Source organism: Manis pentadactyla, chromosome 2, assembly GCF_030020395.1.
Source record: "Manis pentadactyla isolate mManPen7 chromosome 2, mManPen7.hap1, whole genome shotgun sequence".
Lineage (NCBI taxonomy): Eukaryota > Metazoa > Chordata > Mammalia > Pholidota > Manidae > Manis > Manis pentadactyla.
This window is the reverse complement of record NC_080020.1, coordinates 81,827,764-81,851,182: the sequence shown is the minus strand read 5'-3', so window position 1 is coordinate 81,851,182 and position 23,419 is coordinate 81,827,764. Positions and strand designations below refer to the sequence as shown.

The 23,419-nt window shown below is 35.3% G+C and overlaps 2 protein-coding genes across 3 annotated transcripts in view; both read right to left on the bottom strand.

The window, feature by feature from the left end:
* OTP (orthopedia homeobox) overlaps nucleotides 1-11,148 on the bottom strand; it is a 61,639-nt gene extending 50,491 nt beyond the window's left edge. The window contains exon 1 of the mRNA XM_036914226.2: nucleotides 9,486-11,148. Coding sequence (XP_036770121.2) covers nucleotides 9,486-9,507 — 22 coding nt within the window. The 5' untranslated portion in view covers nucleotides 9,508-11,148. The remainder of the gene's footprint in view (nucleotides 1-9,485) is intronic.
* A 132-nt stretch (nucleotides 11,149-11,280) lies between these two features.
* The window catches only part of TBCA (tubulin folding cofactor A), an 83,924-nt gene continuing 71,785 nt past the window's right edge, over nucleotides 11,281-23,419 (bottom strand). The window contains exons 3-5 of one of the 2 annotated variants that reach the window (XM_036914131.2): nucleotides 14,380-14,430; nucleotides 13,663-13,749; nucleotides 11,281-11,560 (exon numbers count right to left, since the gene is read on the bottom strand). In XM_036914131.2, coding sequence (XP_036770026.1) covers nucleotides 11,480-11,560; nucleotides 13,663-13,749; nucleotides 14,380-14,430 — 219 coding nt within the window. In that variant the 3' untranslated portion in view covers nucleotides 11,281-11,479. The remainder of the gene's footprint in view (nucleotides 11,561-13,662; nucleotides 13,750-14,379; nucleotides 14,431-23,419) is intronic. The other variant, XM_036914132.2, reaches the window with a different exon arrangement.

The following is a 23,419-nucleotide window of genomic DNA, read 5'->3' as shown; positions in this document are numbered from 1 at the left end:
CACAGTAATTAAAATGACAAAGATCAAGGATAAGGAGAGACTATTAAAAGCAGCCAGAGAGAGAAATAAGATCACATACAAAGGAAAGCCCATCAGGCTAACATCAGACTTCTCAGCAGAAACCTTACAGGCCAGAAGGGAGTGGCATGATGTATTTAATGCAATGAAGCAGAAAGGCCCTGAACCACGATTACTTTATCCGGCAAGATTATCATTTAAATTTGAAGGTGGGATTAAACAATTCCCAGATACGCAAAAGCTGAGAGAATTTACCTCCCACAAACCATCTCTACAGTGTATTTTGGAGGGACTGCTATAGATGGAAGTGTTCCTAAGGTTTAACAGCTGTCACCAGAGGTAATAAAACCAGAGTAAAGAAAGTAGAAGAGCTCATTACTATGCAAATACAAAATTAAATTAACTATCCCTAAAGTCAATCAAGGGATAGACAAAGAGTACAGAATATGATACCTAATATATGAACAATGGAGGAGGAAGAACAAGGAGAAAAAAAAAAAGAACCTTTAGATTGTGTTTGTAAAAGCATATTAAGTGAGTTAAGTTAGACTCTTAGATAGTAAGGAAGTTAACCTTGAACTTTGGTAACCACGAATCTAAAGCCTGCAATGGCAATAAGTACATACCTATTGATAATCACCCTAAATGTAAATGGACTGAATGAACCAATCAAAAGACACAGAGTAACTGAATGGATAAAAAAACAAGACACATCTATATGCTACTTACAAGAGACCCATTTTAAACCCAAAGACATACACAGACTAAAAGTGAAGGGACGGAAAAAGATATTTCATGCAACTAATAGGTAGAAAAAAGCAGGAGTTGCAGTACTTTTATCAGACAAATTGGACTTCAAATCAAAGAAAGTCACAAGATACAAAGAAGGACATTACATAATGATAAAAGGGTCAATCCATCAAGAAGATATAACCATTATAAATACCTACGCGCCCAACACAGGAGCACCTACATATGTGAAACAAATACTAACTAAATTAAAAGGGGAAATAGAATGCAATGCATTCTTCCTAGGAGACTTCAACACTCCACTCCCTTTGAAGGACAGATCAGCCAGACAGAAAATAAGTAAGGACACAGAGGCACTGAACAACACATTAGAACAGATGGACCAACAGACATCTACAGAACTCTACACCCAAAAGCAGCAGAATACACATTATTCTCAAGTGCACATGGAACATTTTCAAGAATAGATAATATACTAGGCCACAAAAAAAGCCTCAGTAAATTCAAAAAGACTGAAATTGTACCAACCAGTTTCTCAGACCACAAAGGTATGAAACTAAAAATAAATTATGCAAAGAAAATGAAAAATCCCACAAATATATGGAGGCTTCACAACATGCTCCTAAATAACCAATGGATCAATGACCAAATAGAAACAGAGATCAAGCAATATATGGAGACAAATGACAACAATAATTCAACACTTCAAAATCTGTGGGATGCAGCCAAGGCCATCCTAGGAGAGGATCCTGCTAAGAGGAAAGTATATTGCAGTACAGGCCTACCTCAAGAAAGAAGAACAGTACCATATGAGCACTCTAAACTCACAATTAATGAAACTAGAAAAAGAACAAATAAGACCTAAAGCCAGCAGAAAAAGGGACATAATAAAGATTAGAGCAGAAATAAATAAACTCGAGAAGAATGAAACAATAGAATCAGTGAAAGCAAGAGCTGGTTCTTTGAGAAAATAAACAAAATAGATAAACCCCTAGCCAGACTTACCAAGAAAAAAAGAGTCTATTCCCATAAACAGAATCAGAAATGAGAAAGGAAAAATCACTACGGGCATCACAGAAATACAAAGAATTATTAGAGAATACTATGAAAAATTATATGCTAAGAAACGGGATAACCTAGAAGAAATGGACAACTTTCTAGAAAAATACAAACTTCCAAGGCTCACCAAGGAAGAAACAGAAAATCTGAACAGATCAGTTACCAGCAATGAAATTGAACTGGTAATCAAAAACCTACAGAAGAACAAAACTCCTGGACCAGATGGCTTCACCATTGAATTTTATCAAACATTCAGTGAAGACCTAATACCCATTATCCTTAAAGTTTTCCAAAGAGTAGAGGAAGAGGGAATCCTTGCAAACTCATTCTATGAGGCCAGCATCATTCTAATACCAACACCAGGCAAAGGCACCACAAAAAAAGAAAATTGCAGACCAATATCCCTGATGAACATAGATGCAAAAATACTAAACAAAAGTATTAGGAAACCGAATTCAAAAATGCATTCAAAAAGATCAACCATCATGATCAAGTAGGGTTTATTCCAGGGATGCAAGGATGGTACAACATTCGAAAATCCATCAACATCATCCACCACATCAACAGAAAGGACAAAAACCACATAATCTCCATAGATGCTGAAAAAGCATTCGACATAATTCAACATCCATTCATGACAAAACCTCTCAAAAAAATGGGTATAGAGGGCAAGTACCTCAACATAATAAAGGCCATATATGACAAACCCACAGCCAACATTATACTTAATGGCGAGAAGCTGAAAGCTTTTAAGATCGAGAACAAGACAAGGATGCCCACTTTCCCCACTTCTATTCAATATAGTACTGGAGGTCCTAGCCATGGAAATCAGACAACACAAAGAAATAAAAGGCATCCAGATTGGTAAAGAAGAAGTTAAACTGTCACTCTTTGCAGATGACATGATATTGTACATAAAAATCCCTAAATAGTCCACTCCAAAACTATCTGAATTCATCAAAGGTGCGGGATACAAAATTAATAGACAGAAGTCTGTGGCTTTCCTATACACTAATGGTGAACTAGCAGAAAGAGAAATCAGGAAAACAATTCCATTCACAATTGCATCAAAAAGAATAAAATACCTAGGAATCAACCTAACCAAGGAAGTGAAAGACCTATACCCTGAAAACTACAAGACAGTCTTGAGAGAAATTAAAGAGGACACTAATAAATGGAAACACATCCCATGCTCATGAATAGGAAGAATTAACATTGCCAAAATGGCCATCCTGCCTAAAGCAATTTACAGATTCAATGCAATTCCTATCAAAATACCAACAGCATTCTTCAATGAACTAGAGCAAATCATTCTAAATTTCATATGGAACCACAAAAGACCCCGAATAGCCAAAGCAATCCTGAGAAGGAAGAATAAAGCTGGGCGGATTACACTTCCCAACTTCAAGCTCTACTACAAAGCCACAGTAATCAAGACAATTTGGTACTGGCACAAGAAAAGACCCATAGACCAATGGAAAAGACTAGAGAGCCTTGATATAAACCAACCATATTAGCAGAACAAAAAGGCATCCTACAGTATGGGAGAATATATTTGTAAATGACTTATCCAACAAGGGGTTAACATCCAAAATATATAAAGAACTCACATGCCTCAACACCCAAAAAGCAAATAACCCAATTAACAAATGGGCAGAGGATATGAAGAGACAGTTCTCCAAAGAAGAAATTCAGATGGCCAACAGACACTTGAGAAGATGCTTCACATCACTAATCACAGGGAAATGCAAATTAAAATCACAATGAGATATCACCTCACACCAGTAAGGATGGCCAGCATTGAAAAGACTAAGAACAATAAATGCTGGCAAGGATGGAGAAAAAGGGGAACCCTTCTACACTGCTGGTGGGAATACAAGCTAATTCAACCATTGTGGAAAGCAATATGGAGGTTCCTCAATAAACTAAAAATAGAAATACTATTTGACCTGGGAATCGCACTCCTTGGCATTTACCCAAATAATACAACTTCTCAGATTCAAAAATACATATGCACTCCTATGTTTATTGCAGCACTTTTTACAATAGCCAAGATATGGAAGCAACCTAAGTGTCCATCAGCAGATGAATGGATAAAGAAGATGTGGTACATATACACAATGGAAAACTCTTCAGCCATAAGAAAGAAACAAATCCTACCATTTGCAACAACATGGATGGAGCTGGAGGATATTATGCTCAGTGAAATAAGCCAGGCGGAGAAAGACAAGTGCCAAATGATTTCCCTTATTTGGGGAGTATAACAAGGAAGCAAAACGGAAGGAACAAAATAGCAGCAGACTCAGACTCCAAGAATGAACTAGTGGTTACCAAAGGGGAAGGGTGTGGGAGGACGGCTGGGGAGGGAGGGAGAAGGGGATTGAGGGGTATTATATTCAGTTCACATAGTGTGGGGGGTCACGGGGAAAACAGTGTAGCACAGAGAAGTCAAATATTGAATCTGTGGCATCTTACTAAACTGATGGACAGTGACTGCATTGGGGTATGGGTGGGGACTTGATAATATAGGTAAATGTAGTAACCACCTTGTTTTTTCATGTGAAAACTTCATAAGAGTGTGTATCAGTAATACCTTAATAAAAAAACTATTAATCTTCTTTGTATGCTTAAGACATTCAATTTCTGCTCAAAGATTAAATATTAAAATATTTTTACTTTTTTGTGCTTTTTACTTTAAAGTGTAGTATTATAGTAGCCTATCTCAGCTTTCACTTTTGCCTCCTCTGACTCAGTCTCTACAGAGCAACAAGATCTTTAAACAATGCTAATTAAATCATTGTCACTCCCGACTTTAAAATCTTTAACAGACTCTCATTAGAATGAAGCCTTAATTTCTTTCCGTGGCTTACAAAGCCCTTCGAATTCTTCTATTACTTTCCTCATGACTCACTTGGTTCCTGCCCCACTGGTTTTTTTTCTTAGCATTCACCTAGCACCTTCTTGTCTTGGGCTTTACACTAACTTTTCTTTTTCTTGGAACGAATTTCTCTGTTGGGTTTCTGATTCAGAGCTCAGTTTAAATATCACCCTTTCTTCCGGAAGCCCTTCCTGATCACACAGTTGTTCTCTATCACATCATGTTCATTCAATGCACAGTACATATTAGTGCTATTTTCTTGTTTATTTACTGTTAGTCTCCATGAGTTTATGCTCAAGAGCAGAGATCTTTATCTATCTTGCTCACCATTGCATCCTGGCTCTGGAATATTCCCTAATAGTAGAAATACATGTTGCATAAATTTCTTTATCCATTTAGGCTTTACTTTGTTGTGTGGGATAAGATATAAACCTATTTTAATTTTCTCAACAGGTAACTGACTTTCTTAAGTCTATTTATTTATTATCCATTCTTCTACCACTAACTTGAGATGCCACGTCTATCAGGTACTTAGGTATTTATATATACTTGGGACTTATATATGGGTTTTTTTTAATCTACTCTACTGACAGTTCAACTTATGCCAGTTTCACCGTTTTAAATGCACTAAGTAGTTTTAAGTTTCAATATCCAATGGCACTACCTCCTCCATTTGTCTTCTTTCTTCCTTACCTATTCTCCATTTTCAAGATTTTCTTGGATATTCTACTTTTTCTCCATATGAATTTTTGGTAATTATACCATTACATTTATATATTAATTTGTGGAAAATTGCCATCTTTAAAATATTCTCAGGAGACGTGTATTAGGTTTCCTATTTTTCTATATAGTTTCACTGCATAATAATCAATTTAAAATTCTTTCTTAATCTATAGTTTCACCTGTTTACTTCTAGCTTTTTTTCCCATTGAAAACTTTGTCTCAGTTCAAATTAATTTTGGTGCGAGAGGTGAAATAGAGACCTAGCTTTATTTTCCCCCCAAATAGTTAGCCAGTTACCCCAGTGTGGCTTAGTGAATCACCTTTCTTTCAAGGGTCTGAAATATCCTTTATTATATGCTAAATTCTCATATAAATATTTGGGTTTGCATCTGGACTCTATTTTATTTTACCATACATTTAATTATTGCAACCTAACAATGTTTTAATAATGAGCAGAGCTTGTTTACTCGTCACTATTTTTTTTCATATCCCCTCCCAGGTATTTTTGCCAGTTAAAACTTTTTAAATTGGATTTTAGAATCATTTCCTAAAATCCCTCTCCCCCCAAATCCTGTTAAATTTTATTTCACTGCATTTAGGTTAAAACAGAGGAACCACGTTTTAACAGGATTAACTTTTCATATATAGTACAAGTAATTTTTTAAGATGTCATCTCTATGGCTCAATCAGGATTTATTTTTCCATTATTATCTCGTTATTGCTAGTGTATAGAAAAGCTTTTGTGTTCCATGTATTAGTTTTTTAGGACTGCTGTAACAAATTACTACAAAATGGGTGGCTTAAAACAACATAAACTTATTGTCTCACCATTCTGGAGGCTTAAGTCTGAAATCAAGGTGTCAGCGGAGCCATACTCCCTTATGGATCTTAAGAATTTGTTCCATGCCTTTCTCTTAGCTCTTAAATGTCACCTTTGTCTTTCTTGGCTTGTATCAGCATAATTCCAATCTCTGCCTATGTTGTCATATGACCTTCTCCATGTGTTCACATTGTCTTATTAGAATGTCAGTCATATTAAAGGCCTATCCTACTCTATTATGACCTCATCTTAACTAATTATGGCGGCAAGGATCTTACTGCCAAATAAGGTCATTCTGAGGTAGCAGGGTTAGGATTTCAATTTATCTTTTTGGGAGGCATAATTCAAGCCATAGCAGTTCCATATATTCATTTTGCTGCTACCTACTTTAATTTCCTCATTGCTTCTAATTGTTTTACACGTGACTGTCTTGTATTTTCTTGATACATGCATTATCAATTGCATAGAATGAAATACTTCTTATTTCATCCTTCTCATCTCATTGGCTACTATTTATCACGCCTAGCTAACAGGCATTCAACTTTAAAATTTTTGTTTCATTGCTTTTAAAATCTGAATTTATTACTGAACTGAAATAGTAAAAAACCTTTTAAATATTTTAATATAAATATTCATTTATATTTCTTTTATGAGTTCTGTTTCTATTTGTCTATTTTTATACTGGGCTTTTTATTTAACTTTAAAGGGCTCTTTGTGCAGTAAAAAATATTAACCTCTTGTAATATATACTCTGCTGAGTGTATACACATCAAAATTCATCAAGCTATACACTAAAATTTGTGTTATTTTATGTACTCAATATTAAATTTTTTTAAAAATTAAGTTAGAAAGAAAAAGACCATGACTAGAAGAAAATTAGGGAAGGAAAAAAATTTCACTGGTAAAACCATACACTAAAGGTAAAGAAAGTAAAGGTTGTAGACCACTTACAAGGCTGGTATGAAAAAAAAATCATATACACACAAATTTGTCAAGGCATACACAAAATAAAAAGATGTAAATTATGGCATCATATAGTAAAATGAGGGGGAATGATAAAAAAGTACTGCTTTTAAGAATGTGTCTGAACTTAAGCAACCATCAACCTAATACAGACTGCTATATATATAGAATGCTATATATAAATCTCACAGTAACCACAAACCAAAAACCTGTGACACACACATTCAAAAGAGAAAGGAATCCAACCTAAAGAAAGCCATCAAATCACAAGGGAAGAGAGCAAGGAAGGAACAGAGAGTAACTACAAAAATAACCAGAAAAAAAAATTAACCTCTTGTGATATATATTTCCCCCCAAAACTTTGAAAGCACCTTGTCAACTACCCAGCAGTCAACAGAAAGCACAAAATACAGTTATATATGATCTACTGAACTATAAATTACATCTTTCCATGCATGCAACAGTTCAATACATAAACAAATGCTTCTCATAAGAGCAATAAGATGAACAGTGGAGTACAGATTTTTATGAAGCACTCTTGAAAATTTCAAGTACACTAATACTTAACTTGTTTCATAGTGCACCATTTCTAAACTATTGAATTTCTTTCTAGCTAAAAGCACCCAAGAGTGTCTCAAGGACTAAATTATGTGATTAACCCTTTAATGCCAAATGCTTCATTTCTCTTGCTCATATACATGTCAAGTTTACTCTGACATTTAAAGGCCCTAACTCACCATCAAAGAAAGGATTAATCTATCCTTGGTTTACCTAAATGATCAAATAAGATTTAACTGATAACCAGCTGCAGGATATGTCCTTATTAAATTTCATAGGATTTTTAAAAAGCCAAGTAATGTAATGAAGTTTGCAAAGTAATTTAGATTAACCAGGTTTGACTGTTCAATTTGGAAGTGATTCAGTGCACAGGTATAGACACAGAGGCAATTTTTAATATTAGGCTTTGAATGTTCCTGACCAGAAAGTCAAGATATGTTAAATGAGCATTACAATATGTTGTTTTAACCAGCTTTCATTACTTATAAAATAAACAGGTGCTTATTTTAGCAGTGTGCCTTTTTACCCCTCCTCCTATAAACTCCTTCCTTCCCAAGGAACTGTTCATGTAACTTACCAACAAGGTATCAGATAGGATAAAGAAAGGACAACTTAAGATGTTAATACTCATTCAAAATGTAAATGTCCCAAAACCCCGCCAGAAAAGTTCTTGTGCAGGACTTTGGGTGAGTACTTTGTTTTACTAGAACTGAATCCTCATTAGCTAAGAATGTCCACGTGAAAATGCTAAAACCTGGGAATGTTCTCAATGGCATTAAAACCAGACTGGACCTGGTCACTTTACTCATTCCACACATTATGTCTCTATTTCTTTATCCTGTCCACATTCTTACTAAGAATTGATATACCTTTTTTGCTGTACAGAAAAATACAGGATAGTTAGGTTTACTACTTGATTCTGTCACTTGTATGTCTTTGTTTTGCCTATCTACTCTATGTAAACCACTGTGTTAGTCTGCAAGGACTAAGGACACCTAACAAATGTTAAATGATTACGTTACCATGACACTTTATCCCTACAGTATGCATAAATTTGCAAACGTTCACTGAGATATCTCTCAGTGATGTCTATCTATATGGACACATACACACACACACACACACACACACACACATATATATATACATGTAGACACACATATATACATATCTATATATGGACACTCTATAGACATACAGACACACACACATACAGAGACATCTATAGATTTATAAAGAATCATTTTTATATTACTGTATTAGGGCAGTGTTTATCAAAATCCAATAGGAGGTGGTCATCACTGTTTAAAAAAATACAGAATAGTAAACATCTATGGAATTTTACATATTAAGGATACTTACTCTTTTATGTATATATAGATCCCCATATGTATGTATGTACCTGGTCACAGTGGAAAATGTATTTATCATGGTTTGTCATCAAAAGAGTTCTAAAAGCACTGTACTATTTTGTGATGTGATGGAACCCTTCACAGCATTCTTTCACTCCAGAGGTTACAGATGTTCTTTTCACTTACTCTACAAATATTTATCAAGAAACTGCTGTATGGTGGTTGGTCACGTGTTGGTGCAGAGAGAAAGGCAACATTACTTTTGGGAATTTCTACCTATCATTACACAGATGTAAAGTTTTAAATAAAAGCTTAAAAACAAGTTAATGCTGAAAAGATTACAACTTTTCTTAACTCAATGTACCTCTTAATGGCCACGAGAACATTAGTGGAATGTGTCAAAAATTCCCACGAATAAGCCTCCACAGAATGTCAAGCATCTTGCTGCTTCTCATCAATACCTAGAGAGAGATCCAGTATAAAATCTATAGTTGAGATATGAATTCTCTAAAGGTCTATTTCTTTTTTTTCTTTTTTATCTATCATGATTTTTTCTTACTAGCAAGTAAAATAACTTTACTTTGGCAAGAAAATGATTTTTTCAGATAAAACAAGATTTTGGGTTCTGGCTGCAAAACTTCCCCTTCAATGTAACTTTTCTCTGGAAAGAAGGACTAACAATTTTTTTTGGATGGTATGTTCTCTGTAGGTTTAATTGGCCAGGAACTCACTTGCTGTGAATACACATGATATTTTACATGTTTGGCAGAAGGCTGAAATGAGATATTTTTACATTAAAAAAACTGATAAAATACTTTCTTTAAATGATAACCTATTTGGAAAATTATACCAAAAAAACAAAGCCAACCTGCTCTGGTGCTTCATACCAATCACTAAATAATCTTTATAGAGTTTCAATTCTCTTGGTACTCAAATCTCTAATACTGAACCTCTAATAAAATTTTAGATTGTAATTACAGTTTTTATTTCCTCACTCTTCCCCTCATTATTTCAAATACTATTTTTAAAATGGCATGTAGTATGTCTTAAGATGATGACATTTCAATTTAGAAATGCTTCTGATGTGTATTTTCTGATGAAGTGGTTTTCTGCATGTATAAAGATTTTATTTTACAAATGATACATTCTATACTTTAAAACAATAAAGCAGCCTTTAGAAATAACATTAGGAAAGAAAAGTATTATTTTTCTCTTCTCTGGTTTGATAGATTCAATAAATGTTATGGTTTCCAGTGATCATGTGCAACTTTCAAAATCAGATCAACCATGTTAGAAGTATGCATTTTATAGCAGAAAAAATTCAAATTTTATTATTTTTTTAATTACAAGTCTGTTTAAATGTTATTTTATTATTACTATTTTAGTTCATTAGATCACTGCTCATGTTAGGCTAGTGATAAAATAAAACTCATACACATTTTCTAGAACTATAAGAAAACTAAATGAGTTTTCATATATTTTTGGAAAATAAACTCAAGTGATTAATGAGTTTACAGCTGTACTGAAAAGTACTTTGTGATAAAATAATACTCTTTTAGAGTATTAATCCAGGTTTGGCTATGGCTAGCATAGTTGCAGCTGGCTTCTATCTTCCCAACTCTGTGTTCAGTGATATCATGTTAATAACCTGAAATCAGTCACAGTGGGAGTATTTACAGTACAAAAATCAGCAAAACCTACAAATCATAAATTCCCTTCCCATTTTGAAGAGCTGTTTAGCATTTCCAAGCATATCACTCACAATAGCCTTTATTCCTTTAAAATAAAACTTAATTCTTTGTTGTTCATAATCTTATCTGAATATTTAAATGGTTGGTATTTTCTGTATAAACCTATCCTTTTTGGAAAAAGATTTCAATGTTTCCTATTAGTTTATAGTAATGGAAATGTTAGACTTTTAATGTGAAGGGATAAATATGTGAGGTCTTATCCACAGAAATGTTCCTCTTTCCTTATCAGAGAGTTACACCTTATTCAGAATAAACTGATCAAAATTTGGATATTTTTATCTAAAAAAGGTATCTTATTTTTAATACAATCCACGCTTAGGAAGCAAAATATATAAACTTCAAATAGAACCTAAGATTGTAATTCTCTGTCAAAAGTCTATGACTTAATGATAAAAGGATAATAAAAAATATTTTGTCAAGTCTGAAACATTTTATTAGATGAACTCATTTATTTATTTGACACATTAATTAAGCAAAGAAAAATATATGCAAGTGCAGAAAAAGAATCACCTTCTCATACTACTTGAACACACAGCTGTGGTCAAATATAATGAATTGTGGAATGGATCTCAGATTTACTGCAAAAGACACCCTGTACAGAAAAACTTCAAGCTTCTAACTTCACTGACTCCACTACTAAACGTGCTTCCTTATATTCCTCAGCTTCTTCCAAATCTTTTTCATTCTCCTGAAATAAAATATAATAAAAATTAGGCTTACCTTCAAGCTTTAGTACTTTGTTATTTACTCAAATACTACAAACCATCTTCGTAAAATAAACAGTCCTCAAAAATTAAAAGAGAAAGGATCTTAAGCTTCCATCTAAACACAGTGTAACTCCACAGACTTCCCACAGTTGTGTCCTTTCTTTGCAGGTTAAAGGAAGAAATAACAGGTTTTGTTTGTTTCACTGTATAATATTCTCATAGAATAAGTGAAAAACATGGTCATTTAAAGCTATTGGCACTAAGTAGTTAATAAAAACCTCAGAAAAAATTTTTAAAAATCCATTCTCACTTTGTTAACACATCACTATACAAAAATATTATTAATGGACTAAATATAAAAAATGATTTACTAACAAGTTACATATATGGCAGCATTCAGACCAAAATAATCCTCCAGCTATTCACGACAAGAGGCCACTGCGATGTCACATCACAGTTATGTACAATTTTTTAATCAAAAAGCAAATTGTCTGCTTCTTAATGAATATTATATACCCTACTACGAGGAAACAAAATACTAACATCTTTCATTTTCTGACATTTAAAGATTGAGTTTTCCTTAATATTTTATACTGAAAACTTTTACTAATATATTATAATGGTAGGAGATAAATGAAAAAGTACCATGTAAGTTATTGTGCACAGAAAATTTTAATTTTTAATAAAAAATAAAACTATGGTCAGTAATTCTTGTTAGGTCAATAAAATATGGAGATATACAGTTACATAGCAGAGGTAATAAAATGTGTATTTAATATGAAAATTTAAAGAAATGGGACTGAATATTAGCTTAAATCATACTATAGGTAAGAATTTCTCAAACTTCTACAATATACTTAAACATCAATATACCTAAACACGTCTTTGTTTTCTGCCAGTAAGTGTAAGCTCTTTGAGGGTAGAGATAGGTATATATATATCCTCATACACAAATGTATCATTCAAAGACAGTATTCTTTTCAATCAATTTCTATTACTTTCTCAGCTACTAGATTCATGAAAGAAAAAAAGCATTAAAATTGTCAGGAAATACAAATGGTGATTCTGTTTCAGACAGTATCTTAATAGAGCGATTACTTCCTGCTTTCATCTATCTTTTATTTCAAAATCACAGCTTCATTTTTGGGTGTTAAGGAGGGTTATTCTGCCTTGAAAAGGTTCCAATATATAAATATGGAGTTCTGTGTCTAATGTAAACATTTCTCTGTTTTTTCCTACAGACAGTGTTTTGACTGGAAAATAATCTCATTCTCTCTGAGAGAATACATATGATAATCCTGAAAAAGCCTTACATTATTTTTGTTTATATAAGATACAACTATGAATTAGGACACAGCTGTATAGCAACTAATTAATATTAGCTCAAGAAACAGAAACATAAAATAAGATTAGCAAAGGAAATGTTTGAATTCATTAAATTATCATCAAATAGTAATAACAATTGGCTTGATAAAGTATCATGCTTCTCTTTTAAGAAAGATGACTTTTAATTATTTTTAGAATTCTTTATGAAATTATTCTGCCATTGTATCACAAGGCATTTATACTATCAAGTATGATAACAGGGTTATCCAGCTTCAAGTTAATATGAGAGGACTGCCTATGCTACAGGATTTTTTTCCCTCTCAAATTGACTTAGGTTTGAATCTGAAAGAATTCCAGATTCTTTTTGTAAGGGCCCAAATTCATCTGAAACATTTAAATCTTTTAAAATTTGTCTACTCACCTTCAATTTGTCAAAAAGGATCTTTCTATATAAAAACCAAACAATTCATGGTATCATTGTACAATATTAGTACTATGAATACCTACCATGACAACTCAAATATGTTGAATTAACTAAGCTTAAATAAATATAATAAATGGGCTAGACACAAAACTTTTATTGGAGGCATAACTTAAAAGCACAATTTAAACTCCATTAATTATTTTAAAATACGTACACATGGCAAATGGGCAAAATATGTCACCAACTAGTTTACAGTGTTGAATATTTAAAATTTTGGACTTCTGTTCAGGTGGGAAAAAAAATTAAACATAAGACAGGGAAAAATTTACTTACTAATAACTGTGTAAGATCAGTATATGCAGCTTTCAACCTGCGCTGGCAATCTGGGATCATCATCCGAGACTCTTGCAGTATCTCTGCCTATAATGAGAATCTCTGTGAGACAAAGGTAACAGAACTTAGGTGTTTAGCTCACACCTCCATGAAATATGTAAAATGATTGAGGAATCAGAAAAAATTATGGTTATGTTAAATAGTTTAATATTTTAAATTACGTTTACTAAAAATTAAAAAGGATGACTATCACTATAAAATACACAAAGTAAGAACTTAAGACCTAACCCTTTTTGGTAATCACCTTCTTCTTAAGCTAAGTGAAAATTAAGTGGAAAATCTTTTTATAGAGCATTTAAAAAGGCTATTTAAAATAAACTTATTTCTCCGGCTGTCACAAAGCACCTTTATCTAAAATGGGATCAGCTGGTCATATAAATATCTCCAGCATCTTCTGAGTAATAAAGAAAAACAGTGTTCAGATAATATCACATGGAGATAATTACTGCATGAAAAAGTTATTGAGTTATTGATCACATCATGTGCACACTGCAGGAGGTTCTCACTGAAAAACAGAGGTAAAGAAAAAATGAAAAGCAAAGACCAGCAGGTTCATATTTTTGATGCTTATCATGCATAAAAAGTTATTACTTATCTTTGTGCTTCATTTTAGGAGAGAAATTATTCTCCCCATGAAGTTTGAGTCAAATTACTAACCTGGCACGCCTCTGAATCTGAACCTCTGCCTATTTCTCCTGAAGGCAGACACTATAGAATTAAACATAGGAATATTTATTCTGGAGGTTATGTCTGGACTTAAAATCCATCATTCAAAGCTGGACTGTAACACATCAAGTCTTAAAATAAGAAAAAAATTAAATCAATGCCTGGGAAACTGAATCAATAAGAGGGTAAATAAACTAGTGTCAGATGTTAAACTTCAAATAAGTCTTTTTTCTAAGGTACTAGGAAGCTTTATTTCTTTAAACTATTCTCAGAAAGAGATGCAGAGATCATTTCAATATCTATTTTCAAAATTTAATGTTTGGTCAGATACCTTTGGTTAAAGGGGTACAGATTCTGAACTTTTACTAAGAAGCTTTTATTACCTAGCTCATGTAAAATAAAAAGGAAAGATTATAACTTAATGATAACCAAACTATTTTAACAGAAACTTTCTTCTTCCCCTAATAGTTTTGTCATAGTTCACACTGAAACAAAAATCAAGATCATAATACATAAGGATGATCTCTATCCATTATCTATTTTCTCAATGAAAATCTACTGCTGAACCTGTAATTCTTTTACTAATAAGGCACAGGGTGAAAATTTCAAACAAAACATCATGACTTTACTTCACAGCTAGTCACACTGTGCCTAGATAATCACTGCCACTATATTATTTTTGTATGTCTGATTGGTTTGAATATACATGAGAAAAATTAGTGACAGGCACATTTCACTGGGTATATGATTCAAAATTCTTTCCCAATGGAATTCCCTTGAAAATAGCTTATAGGAATTAAACAAGAATAAAGAATTAGGTCAAAGACCTAACAAGCCAAAATGTTGGGTGGTAACATGGTAATTTGTTGCAAGGTGGTAAAACAGTAATGTATTATAATAAACATGCCAAAAATCCATCTGTAGAAACAGAGACATGGTAATATTATGATAATATGCTAATACACACATCCATTTATAGGGAGGGAGGAAGGGAGGAAAGAAGGAAGGGAAGGAAAATGGAACTGTAAGGTGATGTTAAGTGGCTTAATTGTGGTATCTAAAAATGTATGCATACATTAAATCATCAATTTGCATAGCTTAAATACATACAATTGTAAACTATCAACTATACCTCAGTAAAGCTGGGACAAAAAAGACCTAAAGACATTGAGAAACAGCTGGAGAATCATAGAGTCATAAGGGACATAAATGGCCATCTACTACATCTAATATACTCTCCTCAATTTACAGATGAGGAAGTCGAATACTAGGGTTATTAGCTACTTGATGTAGTCTGAGTTACAGCACACCCTGATTTCACCTATGGCATGTGAATTAGTGGAAGTGGCAGCCTGTCTCCAAGATAGCCACAATGATCCTGCCTTGTGCAGGCACCCAACACACTGCATTTGGGTTGGCCCTATGTGATCAATGGAAAATATGGTAGAAGTGGCATCCAGGGACTTAAGATCTGAGTCTAGATCTTAAGGAGCCTTACAGATTCCAACATGGGCCTGTTGGAAAGATCACTTTGGGGGAAACCTTTTTCTTAGGATGCAGTTGCCATGCTGTGAGAAGATTTAAAAAAAAAGGAATGAAAGAATGAAATTCATGTGACTTATGTTATGGCTATTACTTAACGGTTAAGGATATAAGGAAAATCTCATGAGTCAAAAATAATCTGGGCCCTTAAGCCCTAGCATATCAATAATTTTAAATATAAATGGTCTATATAATGAACTCACACACCTCAACACCCAAAAAGCAAGCAACCCAATTAAAAAATGGGTGTAGGATCTGAACAGACAATTCTCCAAAGAAGAAATTCAGATGGCCAACAGGCAAATGAAAAGATGCTCCACATTGCTAATTATCTGAGAAGTACAAATTATAAACACAATGAGGTATCACATCACACCAGTTAGGATGGCCAACATCCAAAAGACAAGCAACAACAAATGCTGGAGAGGATGCAGAGAAAGGGGAATCCTCCTAACACTGCTCATGAGAATGTAAATTAGTTCAACCATGTGGAAAGCAATATGGAGGTTCTTCAAAAAACTAAAAATAGAAATACCATTTGACCCAGGAATTCCACTCCTCAGAATTTACCCAAAGAAAACAAGATCCCAGACTCAAAAAGACATATGCACCCCTATGCTTATCACAGCACTATTTACAATAGCCAAGATATGGAAGCAACCTAAGTGTTCATCATTAGATGAATGGATAAATATGTGGTACATTTACACAATGGAATATTATTCAGCCATAAGAAGAAAACAAATCCTACCATTTGCAACAACATGGATGGAGCTAGAGGGGATTATGCTCAGTGAGATAAGCCAGGCGGAGAAAGACAAATACCAAATGATTTCCCTCATTTGTAGAGTATAACAATGAAGCAAAACTGAAGGAACAAAACAGCGGCCAACTAACAGACTCCTAGAAGGGACTGGCATTTACCAGAGGGGGTGTTAGGTGAGGGTGGGTGGGGAGGGTGGGAGAAGGGGATTGAAGGGTATTATCACTGGCACACATGGTATGTGTGGGCGGTCACGAGGAAGACAGTGTAGCACAGAGAAGACAGTAGTGACTGTGGCATTTTACTATGCTGATGAACAGTGACTGCAATGGGGTGTGAGGGGGACTCGATAATATGGGTAAATATTATAACCATAATGTTTTACGTGTTAAACCTTCATAAGAGTGTCTATCAATGATACCTTAATAAATAAATATTATAAATAAAAGAATAAAAAGAGAAAACATTTATCTTAAATGTGTATGTACTAAATAACAGATTTAAAATACATAAAACAAAAACTGACAAAGCTTAAAGGAGATGCAGACAAATCCATTCAATAACCCACTCTCACCAACTTATAGAAGTATCAGACAAAAAAAAAATCGACAGATTTAAAAAAACTGAACAAAGCCATCAACCAAAAGATCTAATTGACATTTATACAACACTACCTAAGAAAGGAAAATACAAAGACTTCTTAAGCATCCATGAAATATTCACTGACATATACCATACTGTGTTAAACAACCATGACAAAACAAACAAATATCTCAACAAATTTAAAAGAATTGAAATTATATATAGTACATGTCTGACTATATGAGAATGATACTAGAATTCAATGCCAAAAAGGCAGCAGGAAAATCTTCAAACACTTAGAAATCAAACATGCTTATAAATAACCCATGTGTCAAAAAGAGTCTCAAAGGAAACAGGAAAATACACAGATAAATGAAAATGAAAATATAATCTGTCAAATTTTGTGGGATTCAGCTAAAGCAGTGCTGATAGGGAAATTTACAGCACTAAATGCTTACATTAGGAAAGAGCAGAGATCTCAAAAAACTGAAGTTCTTACTTCAGGAACTGAGAAAAAGAGGAGCAAAATAAACTTCAAAAAAGCAGAAGGAAGGGAATAATAAAGATAAGATCAGAAATCAGTGGTATGAGAAACAGGAAAAAAAATCAATGAAACAAAGACCTGTTTTTTTGAAAAAAGCTTATAAATCTCTAGTGACACTGACAAAGATAAAGTGACAAGGCATGAAGTACTAATATCAGTAACAAAATAGAGGATATCATTACAGATCTTGCACCAACTAAAAGAAACAATTTTATAATATTGCTCATAATTCTCATGAATTCAAAAACTTAGAAGAAATGGACCAATTGCTAGAAAACTACAAACAACCAAAACTCTTCCAGTAACCTGGATGATTCTACATTCATTAAAGAAATTGAATTTATAATTTAAAAGATCCTGAAAAAGAACTCTCCAAACCCAAATCGTTCCAATGGACAATTTTATCAAATATTTAAATAATTAACACCAATTTTACAGAGTATTCTTCAAGAAAAGTGAAGAGGAGGGACCACTGCCCCAGCTCATTATATGGAACAAGTATGAATCCAATACCAGAACCAGAAAAAGATAGTATTAAAAAAGAATACTGCACAGTGGTAGGACACGATGATGGTATGCAAAGAGCCTGAATTCACCCCAGATACACATTGAATCTATACTTACACAGACAGCAATTCCTTCTGAAGAACTGAAGGCTGAGTGAACAGCTTCTACACAACAAAGGATAGAGAGACCACATAAAAAACAGCAACAGAGGGATTAAAGATGGTAGAATAGGAAGGCAAGACAGAAACCTCCTCCCAAAAACACATAAAAGAGGAAAATACAGCAAATGCAACAAGACCTGAAGGCTGCAGAACAGACCCCCTACAACTGAGGAAGAACAGAGGACCACAGAAATGGGTGAGGTTGCAAAGCTGAGATTGAGTGGGACCCAAGCCCTCCCCCATAACCAGGCTACACACAGAAGAAAGAACATCAGGGAGTGAGTAGGAGCCCAGTCGCGCTGCACACTCGGCCCTAGAGATCTGCTCTGGGAGCACAAGCCCACATTACATTAGGTTCTGGTGATTATCGGGGCTGGACACCAGAGGAAGGAAGAACACTCTGGGAAGCTGAAACTTCAGCCAATGTGGGAGGGCTGGCACACTTCTGAGACCCAAAGCAGAAGTGGCAGTTTGAAAGACTTATGAGCAATTCGAGGGGTACCAGAGGTGTTAAGGGTTGGATGAACTCTCCTCAGGAGAAAGAAAGGAGATACCTCCCCAACCATTTCCTCAGTCCAATAAATGGGGAACTCTCAGGAGTTCCAGACACTCCATCCCCCTTGCTGGCAACGCAGCCCCAAGGCAGCTCCCTGCTTACTGCTGGGAACCAACCCACTTGACCCAGCAGTAGAATGACTTTCCTGCCTGGCAGGTAGAGGGACACTATCCCAGCTTGCTTAGCTCCATTTCAGCCCAATTAGAAAGGTGCCTGGAAGGCCAGCCATAAGAGCTCCTTCCTCCCTGTGGGTGTATAAACCCAGTGCTGTGCATCCAATAGTTTGCCCACCCCATTAACTGTGCAGCCCCACCATTGCTGCAGGCCAGGAAGAGGGAGGCCCCACCCATGGTGAGCTCAACAGAGATTCCTGAGCTGATCATAAGATATAAAAACTTAAGACATTGTGAAAAAAATTGAAGATAACATAAATAAATGGAAATATATTCCATGCTCACGGACAGGAAGAATTAATATTGTTAAAATGGCCAAACTACCCAAAGCAATCTACAGATTCAATGCTGTCCCTGTCAAAAAACCAATGGCAATTTTCACAGAATTGCAGCAAATAATCCTCAAATTTGTATGGAACTATGGAAGACCCCAAACAGCCAAAGGAATCTTGAAAGAACATAACTGGAGGTATTTCATGGCTTGATTTCAAACTATACTGCAAAGCTGTAGTAATCAAACAGTATGGTACTAGTACAAAAATAGACACAGATCAATGGAAAAAAGTAGACAGTCTAGAAATAAACCCATGTTTGTATGATCAATTAATATATAACAAAGAGGCAAGAATACACAATGGGGAAAAAAGACACTCTCTTCATTAAATGGCATTGGAAAAACTAGACAGCAACATGTAAAAGAATGAAACTGGGTCACTGTTTTAGGCCACACCCACAAAATAAATTTGAAATGGATTAAAGACCTAAATATAAGACATGAAACCATAAGACTCCTAGAAGAAAACATGTGGGAAACTTTTGAACACTGGCATTAGTAATATCTTTCTGGATACATATCCCCAGGAAAGGGAAACAAAAGCAAAAATAAATAAATGGGAATACATCAACCTAAAAAGCTTCTGCAGAGAAAAGTAAACCATCAACAAAACAAAAAGGCAACCTACTGAATGGGAGAATATATTTGCAAATTGGGTTAATATCTAAAATACATAAAGAACTCACACAAGTCAACACCAAAAAATAAACAGTCTGATTAAAAATCAGGCAGAGGACCTGAACACTTTTCCAAAGACATACAGACAATCAAAAGACACATGAAACAACGCTCCACATCACTAATTATCAGGGAGATGCAAATCAAAACTACAATGAGATATCACCTCACACCAGTCAGAATGCCCATTATCCAAAAGACAAGAATAAACAAGTGCTGGCCAGGATGTGGAGAAAAGGGAACCCTCATTCACTTGTTGGTGAGGATGTAAATTGGTGCAGCTACTACAGAAAACTGCATGGAGGTCCTGCAAAATATTAAAAATACAAATGCCATGGGACCTAGTAATTCTACTCTTGGGTATTTACTCAAAGGAAACAGAAAAAAAGATACATCCAATGTTATGCTCATTACAGCATTATTTACAACAGCCAAGATGTGGAAGCAACTGAAGTATCCATCAATAGATAAATGACATACATATAATAGAATACTACTTAACCATATAATAGAATGAAATCTTGACATTCATGACAACATGGATGGACCTAGAGGGTATTATGTTAACTGAAGTAACTCAGACGAAAAGGATAAGATATGTATCACATGATTTTACTTATACGTGGAATCTAAAAAAAGTAAACAAATGAATGAACAAATAAACAAAACCAAAAGAGACTCATAAATACAGAAAACAAACTCACGGTTACCCCAGTGAAGGGAGACAGAGGGACGGGCAAAATAGGTGAAGGGGATAAAGAGGTACAAACTTTCAATTACAAAATAAGTCATGGGGATATAAAGTACAGCATAGGGGATATAGTCAATCATACTAAAATTATTTTGAATGGTTACAGATGGTAACTACACTTATTGGTGTGAGCATTTTGCAATGAATGTAATTGTTGAATCACTATATTGTACAGCTAAAACCAATACAATATTGTATATCAACTATAAAGGAAAAAAAAAGTCCTCAGACCATCATCTCCCATAAACATAGATGCAAAATCCTCAACAAAACATTACTGATTGAATCCAGCAATGTATGAAAACAAATGTATACCACGAACAAGTGATCAATCATATACAGAAGGCTGGTTCAATATTTAAATATCAAACCACGTAATCCACAATATCAGTAGGCCAAAGAAGCAAACTCATATGATATTATCAAAAAAGACAGAAAAAGCACTTGAGAGTGATATGCTTGATTGTCATCAATGCCAATCAGTTCTACTATAGGACAGGTTTAAAAAAAAAAAACAGAATACCTTTACCAGCTGAGGGCAAAATCCTCTGTATCCAACAGCCAAGATATGGAAGCAACTTAAGTGTCCATCAGTAGATGAATGGATAAAGAAGATGTGGTACACATACACAATGGAATACTATTCAGCCATAAGAGAGAAACAAATCCTACCACTTGCAACAACATGGATGGAGCTGGAGGGTATTATGCTCAGTGAAATAAGCCAGACAGAGAAAGACAAGCACCAAATGATTTTCCTCATTTGTGGAGTATAACAACAAAGCAAAACTAAAGGAAAAGGAACAAAACAGCAGCAGACTCACAAATTCCAAGAAGGGACTAGGGTTACCTAAGGGATGGGGTGGGGGAGGGTAGGTGGGGAGGGAGGGAGGGAGAAGAGGATTGAGGGTATTATTAGTACAAATGGTGGGGGGGGGATTATGGGGAAGACAGTGTAGCACAGAGAAGACAAGCAGTGACTCTGTAGCATCTTACTACACTGATGGACAGTGATTGCAACAGGGTATGGGGGCAGACTCGGTAATATGGGTGAATGTCGTAACCACATTGTTTTTCATGTGAAACCTTCATAACTGTGTATATCAATAATACCTTAGTTTAAAAAAATTTATTTAAAAAATCCGGGAGCCAACATGGCGGCGTGAGTAGGACAGTGGGAATCTCCTCCCAAAAACATATATACTTTTGAAAATACAACAAACACAACTAGCCCTAAAAGAGAGACCAGAAGACGCAGGACAGTGGCCAGACTGCAGCTACACCAGCGAGAACCCAGCGACTGGTGAAAGGGGTAAGATACAAGCCCCGGCCCTGCGGGACGCGAGCGCCCCTCCCCCCAGCTCCCGGCGGGAGAACAATAGGCAGAGCGGGAGGGAGACGGAGCCCAGGACTGCCGAACACCCAGCCCCAGCCATCCGGGCCAGAGCGCAGACACAGTATATGCCCAGGGGGCCCTGGATACTGGGAGAACAGGGGGTAGACCTCAGAGCGGGTGCTGAAGCTGATGCCCCTGTGACAAAGAAAAGCGGGGGCTTTTTTGAAAGTCTTAAAGGGACAGGGACTTAACAGCTTGACGGAAACAACCCAGGTCACAGTACAGCAGCTGGAAATTACAGGGAAAACCGGGTGCACTAACCCCCTGGGCAACAGCTCTGAGACCCCTCACGGAGGCAAACAGTCAAGCAGCCCCCCCATCCATCACCCCACCGGGCGCTGCGAAAGCAGAGAAGCAGCCTGAGACAAATTCCGCCCACAGAAAGGGAAATTTCTCCCTTCCGGCCAGGCAAGACACAAAGACCCACTCTACACGCAATTACCCAACACAAGCCACTAGGGGTCGCAGTTGCCCCAGTAAAGAAAGGCCAGTAGTAAGTGAAAATTTTGGCCCTCCCAGCTGACAGTCAATAGCACCTGTCAACATGAAAAGGCAAAAAAATATGATTCAGACAAGACTAACCCAGACAGCTTCGGCATCTGCTACATCTTCCCCTGAGAAGGAATCTGGGGAGATAGATTTAGCCAGTCTACCTGAAAAAGAATTCAAAACAAAAGTCATAACCATGCTGATGGACTTGCAGAGAAATATGCAAGAACTAAGGAAGGAGAATTCAGAAATAAAACAAGCTCTGGAAGGACTTCAAAACAGAATGGACGAGATGCAAGAGACCATTAATGGACTAGAAAACAGAGAACAGGAACGCAGAGAAGCTGATGCAGAGAGAGATAAAAGGATCTCCAGGAATGAAAGAATTTTAAGAGAGCTGAGTGATCAATATAAAAGAAATAATTTAAGAATCATAGGCATTCCAGAAGAAGTAGAGAGAGAAAAGGGGATAGAAAATGTCTTTGAAGAAATAATTGCTGAAAATTTCCCCAAACTAGGGGAAGAAATGGCCTCTCAGACCACAGAGGCACACAG